Source organism: Dromaius novaehollandiae, chromosome 12 (genome assembly GCF_036370855.1).
Source record: "Dromaius novaehollandiae isolate bDroNov1 chromosome 12, bDroNov1.hap1, whole genome shotgun sequence".
Lineage (NCBI taxonomy): Eukaryota > Metazoa > Chordata > Aves > Casuariiformes > Dromaiidae > Dromaius > Dromaius novaehollandiae.
Window position 1 is genome coordinate 26,086,619 of NC_088109.1, and position 7,828 is coordinate 26,094,446.

Here is a 7,828-nt window from a genome sequence, read left to right on the forward strand (position 1 = left end):
TTGCTGCACGGGGGTTTTTGCACGGGGGGTTTGGCCTCCCCAGGCGTCCCCACGCCGGGGCGGTTTGCAGCCGGGCTCTTACCCGGCTCGTGCTCTCAGCGCCGCGGTAATTTTAGCCTGGCGCGGCGCCACGGGCGGGGGCGCAGCTATGCGCGGCAGCTGCGGCGGGGGCCCCGGCGTCCGGGCGCGGCCGCCCCGAGCCCGGCGGCGCAGCCATGGCCGAGCAGCGCGGCGACCTGGAGGAGCGGATCCTGGCCAAGGACCAGCACACCAAGGAGATCGACCTGGTGAACCGCGACCCGCGGCGCATCAACGAGGACGTGGTGAAGGTGGGGGCCGGCGCGCGGACGCCCGGCGCGTGCCAGCGGGCCGCGGCCAAAAATAAAAGCGGCTCAGCCCGCGTCCCTGACTTAAAGGGGACCTCGGGGAAACAAGGTCCCGGTTGCCCGGGCTCGGCAGCCGGGGCGCATCGCCCGCCCGCCCGCTCCCGTCCCGGCGCGGAGCAAACAGCTGCCCGCCGATTGCACCAAACGGGCGTTTTGGGCAGCTCGGTGTCACTGCACCCGAAACGCCCCGCTTCCCCGCAAGACGGCCAGTTTGGCTCACGCGTGCCCCAAAACCGGGCTGCACCACGAGCAGCTTCCCGCTCTGCGGCTCTCGAGAGCGTTTGCAATGCAGAGACGGTGCCGGCGCAGCGATGCCCCGCGAGGACGCGGCCGAGCCGCCGCCTCCCCCCTCTCCAGGCAGCACGCCGAACGCAGAGCCTGCCTCCGAATGTATAAATAACATATAAATATATAAATCAGGAGGACGGCTGCGTTCGCGCGAGCACCGGCCGCTGCACGGGGTGGGAAGGGCCGCGGCTGCCGCGGGTGAGCGCGGGCAGAGCACGCTGCCGCTCGGCACACGTGTGGCTGCCCCCGACCCCCGCGCTCCCCCCAGGTGGACTTCGAGGACGTCATCGCCGAGCCGGCGGGGACGTTCAGCTTCGACGGCGTCTGGAAAGCCAGCTACACCACCTTCACCGTGAGCAAGTACTGGTGCTACCGGCTGCTCTCGGCCGCCCTGGGCGTCCCCCTGGCCGTGCTCTGGGGCTTCCTCTTCGCCCTCATCTCCTTCTGCCACATCTGGGCCGTGGTGCCCTGCATCAAGAGCTACCTGATCGAGATCCAGTGCGTGGGCAGGATCTACTCCCTCTGCATCCACACCTTCTGCGACCCGCTCTTCGAGGCCCTCGCCCGCGTCTGCGGCGGAATAAAGGTGTCCCTGCGCAAGGAGCCCTAGTGCCGGGCCGGGGGGCCACCGCCGCCCCCCGCCACCCCGGGCCCCTCCGCTCCCCGTCCCCGTCTGCCCCGAGGAGCTGCTGTCGCGGCAGCCCCCGCGCGAGGCCGCAGCGCGTGTGCGGGGCGATTGCAAAGAATAAAGGTGTGCACCGCGTGTGCCTGCATGCGAGCAACGCTCTTCACCCGGGTCTCACCTGCGCGTAAACGCTGCGTCTGCTCCTCGGCGAGGGCTCTGGGCTGGGGCCGGCGGCAGCAGCACCCACGTTTCCCGCGCACCCGCTGCCTGCGAGGGTTTCGTCCCACTGCGGGAGCGGGACCACGCACGTGCCCGTGCCCGCAGCACCGCGCAGACTCGCAGGGGTTGGCACCCAAACGCTTGGCTCGGGGGCCTGACCCTGCCGCGGGGCTCACCCCGTCCCCGCGCTGCTCTGCGGCGCTGGCCCTTGCTCGCACTCGCAGGAGCTGCCTGTTCCCGGCGGCTCTGGCTCCCGCAGAAACACAGGTGGGAGGAAAAAAGCCAAATTCAGAGCTGTTTCCTCCCCTGAGTTATCAATTAACTCATTTAGCCCATCTTTAATTAAGCCTTACTTTAATTTCAAGGCTCTTAAATGCTTTATTGGCTCCAGCCTTCAGCCTTTGCTGCATCAGGGCCCAGGTGGGCTCCTGGCTCGGCGGCCGGTCTCCTCCGCGGCACTCGTGGGCTTTTCCGCCTGGCAGCCCGGAGCCAAAGCCCCTCGCGGTGCCGTGCCCAGGATGAGGAGGAACCGGCGGCTCCCATGAGCCGCGATCGACTGGGGGCTTTAATTGCTCCGTAGTGACACGGTGCGAAAGCCCGAGCAGCACCGGCCTTCGAAGGGGGCGATGCAAGAGGGGAAAAATATTCATAGGAAATACTCATCATGAGTGTTTTTAAAGGTTTTTGTGGGAATAAAAGCAATACGGGGATTATATTATTATTATTATTATTATTATTAGCTCTAGAACTTTGCAGCCTGAACCAAGAGAGCTGCAAAGCGCAGCCCCCCCGCGGCGGTGGTCTGGGGATGGGGACACGGGAGCGGGTTGGCACGCTCCGGCAGGGCTTGCCCCCTCCTTGGCTCGCGCACGCGGCACCTCGCTGCTCTCAGCTGGTGCCGTGCGGTGCCGGAGCATCGCTGCAGCGAACACATGCAGGGCCAGTGCTAAAAGTGTCGTCTCCCATCCAGGTTTCCTGCATTTTTTTTTGCACAGTGCTCCCTCCACACCCTCCCGTCCCGCTTTCCTTCAAACCAGAGTCAGAAAACTTTATTGCAGATGTGTCTTGACAGTAAAAACCCACGCCGCTGGCACGGCTTTGTGTGTTGCAGAGCGAGCGCGTTGCGTCGGCGTGAGAGGCTAAATGCGGTCTGCGGGCAGCCCGAAGCGAAAGCTCGGCCGCGGCGGGGAGGTGCCCGGGCTTCCCCTCCCCATCCCGCGGGATCCGGGGCCTTCCCGCCCGCCGGCCCGCGGCTCCGCTCCGGAGCACGTGCCCCGGAGGAGGCATCGCCCAGCAGCCCGGGTGCAGCCGGCGGTTGCAGCATCCGCGGACGGTTGCAGCATCCGCGGACGGTTGCAGCATCCGCGGACGGTTGCAGCATCCGCGGGTGGCAGCAGCATCCGCGAATGGTTGCAGCATCCGCGGACTGTTGCAGCATCCGTGGGTGGCAGCAGCATCCGCGGGTGGCAGCAGCATCCGCGGGTGGCAGCAGCATCCGCAAATGGTTGCAGCATCCACGGACGGTTGCAGCATCCGCGGACGGTTGCAGCATCTGCAGGTGGTTGCAGCATCCGCGGACAGTCGCAGCCTCCACGGACAGTCGCAGCCTCCGCGGGCGGTCGCAGCCTCCGCGGGCGGCGGTGCTCAGCGGGCAGCGGGCTGGGCACCGCTGCGCTGGCTGCTGCTCCTGCAGCCGAGCACGAAGGAGGAGGAGTTGCTGCGGCGGCTGCCGGGCAGCTCGCAGGCGGGCCGGGCCTTCAGGTAGCGCGCGGAGCAGCAGAGGCAGCGGCGCGCCAGGTCGTGGAAGAGGTGGCCCGTGTACAGCATGTAGATCCAGGGGTTGCAGCAGCTGTTGAGGCTGGCCAGCAGCATGGCGATGATGAAGGGCGACGCTGCAAGGCAGAGAGCACGCCGCGTTAGCCCCCGCGCCCGGCCCTGCCGCGCTGCAGAAACCCACCTAAACTTTCTAAACTAGAGAAGACGTGTGAATGGTGACCACTAGTTCCCAAATTCACCTTTTACCAGCTCATGCGTAATCCCTGCTCGAGTGACCTCTAGCCCAACTGCTCTTAACTTCAGGCATGCATCAGGAGAAAGCCAAGATGATTTGCTTACAAATTGCCAGCACAAGGCCCGAAATGCACCACGGCTTTTCAACCCACTTTAAAAAAAAAAAAAAAATCAAGCATTGCTGACTCAGCTCTTCGCTCTCCGAGTTGGTCAAATTGAATTTCACGGCACTTACCGCGGGGCTGACCTTAAACACGGTGCTTGCCCTGGCGGCAGGCTCGCGGAGAGCCGCGGGAGCACCCGGGGAGCTCCCCCCGCTCGGCTCGGCCGCGGCCCCGGGCAGGAGGCTTTGGGGCCTGGCTGCAAAAGCTGCTGCTGAAAAGAAGTGAGCAATGCTCGTTCACCGATTTCTGTATACAGATCAGTACTGCTGGACACGGCCCGTGCGGCTGCCGGTACTAAGTGACCTATATACTTGTGTGCGTTGAGCTATGCTGCTCCATATGCTCGGTCTGATCTTTGCAGCTGCTCCAAGCCAGCTTGCATTTAAAGCCCCACACGGCACGTGTGATGCAAATCACCCGCAGGGCACCCGTGGCCGAAATCCCGCTGAAAGCTGCCTTCTGCGAACGCTCCTCGTTGCTTAGGGCAATGCCTGAGCCTGAAGCTGCAGCTCCGGCTCTACTTGCGACTGCAGGTTTCCAAGAGCAGCGTGGGGGGGGATCACCCCCGCCTGGCCCAGCTGGCTACAGCCCACCGCCAGGACGCGGGCACTGGGTTTCGGAAAAACGCCGTTCCATTAACGGGGCTGTGCAACACCAAGGAGCTGCCTTTTGTCTGAGACGGGCGATGCGCAAAACCTCCTCTCTGGGGTGTGGATTGTGGGTGCCCCCTCTGCTCCCCCCGGGCCGTGACGCAGGGCTCGGCGTGCAGGGCGCTCGTCAGGGTTAACGAGCCCCCAGCGAAGCCCGAACAGACGTCCCCGGCAGGGATGCTCTTTCTCACGTCCCGCACGGAGAAAACCAGGCGGGCGGCCGCGCGCGCGGTGCCGTGCTCCCCCCCGGGCTCGGCCGGCGTCGCTGGCCCCGCTGGCACCTCGGTGCGCCCTGGCTGAGGTCTCCGGCACCTGCTGTCCGTAGCAACGCGCCCGAGGGCTTTTCCTCCCCTGCCAGGAGATCCCCAGCGAGCGCTCCGGCACCATTCCCACCGCCGCAGCCGCCGGCTCCCAGCGGCAGGAGCCCGGCACGGCCGGACCCCCCCCCCAGCTGCACATCTAGATCACAGCGAGGGGGGGAGGCCCTGCTTCATCTCGGGATGCAGCCGAAAACTAGGAGTTTTGACCAGCCTAAAGCAGGTGGAAAACCACGGGATAAATGCTTAGCGCATGTGGGCAGGTGTAAAAGGCTGTGGTTTAATCCTGCCCTGCAATAAAAGGAGCGGAGAGAGACAGCAGAGGAGGAGTGAGGAGGGGTCACGGCAGGCAGCGCAGCTGCTTTCTTTCATCCGAGGGCAGATGCGCGCTGGAAAGCGTCAGGCTTTCCCCGGAGCAATTTATAACCGAGCCAGGGCCGGTTAAAGAAGAGACGAGAATATCTGGAGCGAAGGGGCTGTGCCGGTGCTGGCGGAGCCCCTGCTGCGGCAGAGGGTCCCGGGGAGTCGCGGCTGTTCTGCGGCCACGTTTCTTCCACATCCCAAATGCAGCATCGCTGTCGCGCTCTGGTCCGTCTGTGCAAGGAGCCGTTGCCCCCCACATGCACTTTCTTCTCCCTTTCTCCCACCCCCCAAAGCCGCGCGGTTTTCCCGTCGGCCCTGCCCGGTCGGTTCCCGGGCGGCGCGGGGGGACCGCGGGGCACCTCCGCCCCAGCGCAGACCGGTCCAGCCGCGAGCACGTGTAACCGAGCAGGGTGAGATGTTATACCCTGTTTGCAGCCTTAATGGCAGGAGCAGCCAGAGCCAAGCACAAAAACCGGCAAACCGGTGACACCAGGTCCTTCGGGAAAAGCCTTTCCCATAAATCAGCAGGTCTCCGAAGGAGCGGCGCGACCGGCAGCGATGAAACAAGCGCAGCGGGGCCGTGGAGCAAGCGACAGCAGCAGGAGACCGGAGCGAGGGAAAGGAAGGTGAAGGAGGAGCAAGCGGGGGGGCAAAGTGCGGAAGCAGCGATGTCAGGCACCGCAGGAAGGTCTGGTCTGCGCCCCCAGCTCCGAGCGCTGCCGCGCCGATGCCGAGCGGGACGGGAGCTGGGCGGTCTCCGCCTCGGACGCCCCAGGCGGTCCCGGGAAGAGCTCTGCCCGGGCGCCCACGCGGACGCGGAGCGGCAGGGGCCTCGCCAGCCCAGCTGCCGACGCGGCAGCCCGCCCGGGGCCCCGGGGACGCGCGCTACTGCATCCCAGACCTTTTCCAGGTTCAGGACTTGTTCCTTTCTCCCTCCCAGCCCCGACGGGACCTGACTCCAAGCGGAGTTTCTCGGTGCCCGGGGGCCGGGTGGGCTATGGGTGTCACTTTGGTGGTCCAGACCAAGCAACGCAGGCAGAGCTGCGGGTACAGCAAGAGAGGACGTACCTTCCTGGGGCGCGTTCGTGTCCCACACGGACCACATTTGCACAAAGAAAAAGGGAGTCCAGCACACTATGAAAGCCAGCACTATGATGAAGGTCATTTTGACCGTCCGGATCTTGGCTTTGGAGATGAGCCTGGTGCTGCTGACCCTGGCAAAGGCTGTCCCACCGCGGGAGGTGGAGCTCAGGCCCAGGTTTGGCCCATGAGCTGTCTTGAGCTTCACGTTTTGCCAGATTTTGAAACTGATCAAGCCGTAGCAGATGCTGAGCATCAGCACGGGGATGATGTAGACCATGAGGGTGATCCAGGTGACGTAAGCTTTAGGTCCCCAGGGCTGGATGAAATCTGCCCAGCAGTCATAGACCCCGTTGCCCACATCCTTCAGGGAAAATATGTGGATCTGAGGGATGCTGACCAGCAGGCACAGCAGCCAGGTGAGGAGGACAGAGACCCGATCGGCCCTCCTGTGCAGAGACCTCAGCGGCTGGCAGATGGCCAAGCACCGGTCCAGGGACATCAGCAGGAGCATGTAGGTGGAAGCAAACATCCCCACCACCTGCAAGTACTTGATCAACCGGCAGAGGAAATCTGGCCCGTAAAACCTGAAGGTGATGTCCCAGATAAGCTGGGGCAGCACCTGGAAGATGGCCACCACCAGGTCAGCGATGCTCAGGTGCTTCATGAAGAAGTACATGCGGGAGTGCTTCTGCCGGGTGGTGCGGATGGCCAGCAGCACGCACAGATTGCCGGTCAGGGCCAGGAAGAGGATGAGGCAGAGGACCGTCACCTCCACTTTGGCCATGTCCTCGTTCCGCTTCAAGGGGTCGGTGGTGCTGTTCCTCCCGGACGTCTGGTTCTCCGGGACGAGACTGCTGTTCCCCAGCGAGCTGTTGATCGTCCATAAGTTGCTCCCTGCAAGGTACGGCTTATCCATGGCCGGCTCCTTCCCATATAGAGCGTTGTAGCAGAGAGGGGTCGGGCGAAGCTCCTCCGTGGACGTGTCCCCACGCGAAGCGGCTGTGGCTCCTTTACGGCGTCCCCCTCCCGGCTGTCACCTCTCCGGCGGCGCGTCCTCGTTGCCCGGCGGGAGCCCGTCCTTCCTCCCTCCGGATGAGCCTCCGGGATCCGTCCTCTGGGGCAGAAATGCTCTCGGCCAGCAACTCCACCCTGTCCCCTCCCAGGGCACTTGACGTCTCCGCAGGCTCCTGCCCCCAAACACAAAACGCAGAAGGGGCGTTAGGGAAAGGAGAAGCACTAGGGAAAAAAGGAGCGTTAGGGAAAGAAGCAGCAATAGGGAAAAAAGCGGTGCCGGCGGGACGGGGATGCACCGGGCGCATCCCCAGCCGCGCACGGCAAACCGCAGCGGTCCCTTCCCTACCTGCCCAGACGCTGCCCTGGAAGCTGCCGGCCTCCCTCTGCTGCCGCCCGGCAGATCCCGCCGGGAAGGAGCCGGAGCGGAGGCGGCGCGGACGGATGCGCTGCACGGCTGCACTCGGAGCCGCAGCCACGAGAGGGTGCGAAAGGCCGGGCCGTGCTCTGCGCGGGTCTGCAGGGCCGGGCGCGGGGGGAGATCCCGGCTGCCCTGGGCACTCGCTTTTAACCCAAGCTGCTCTGGCAGTGCAGTTTCCCCAAAGCCCTGCGCTACGAGGGCATCACGTTATCTCCATTTTATAGACACAGGTGCAAGCGTGTGAAATGACAAACGATGTTAGCACTTAAAGGCGATGCTGCCACTGCCACG

The 7,828-nt window shown here is 64.5% G+C and overlaps 2 protein-coding genes across 2 annotated transcripts; one reads left to right on the forward strand and one right to left on the reverse strand.

Moving 5' to 3' along the window:
• The first annotated feature begins 208 nt into the window (after positions 1-208).
• On the forward strand, positions 209-1,452 carry CAV3 (caveolin 3). Its single transcript, XM_026099692.2, has 2 exons — positions 209-329; positions 943-1,452. Exons 1-2 carry the CDS (start codon positions 216-218, stop codon positions 1,282-1,284), a joined length of 456 nt encoding a protein of 151 aa, XP_025955477.2. The 5' UTR covers positions 209-215; the 3' UTR covers positions 1,285-1,452.
• Positions 1,453-2,551: 1,099 nt separating this feature from the next.
• OXTR (oxytocin receptor) lies at positions 2,552-7,575 on the reverse strand. The gene is made up of 3 exons (XM_064519246.1): positions 7,466-7,575; positions 6,091-7,292; positions 2,552-3,410 (listed from the first exon to the last, which is right to left on the reverse strand). Exons 2-3 carry the CDS (start codon positions 7,019-7,021, stop codon positions 3,163-3,165), a joined length of 1,179 nt encoding a protein of 392 aa, XP_064375316.1. The 5' UTR covers positions 7,022-7,292; positions 7,466-7,575; the 3' UTR covers positions 2,552-3,162.
• Positions 7,576-7,828: the final 253 nt, after the last annotated feature.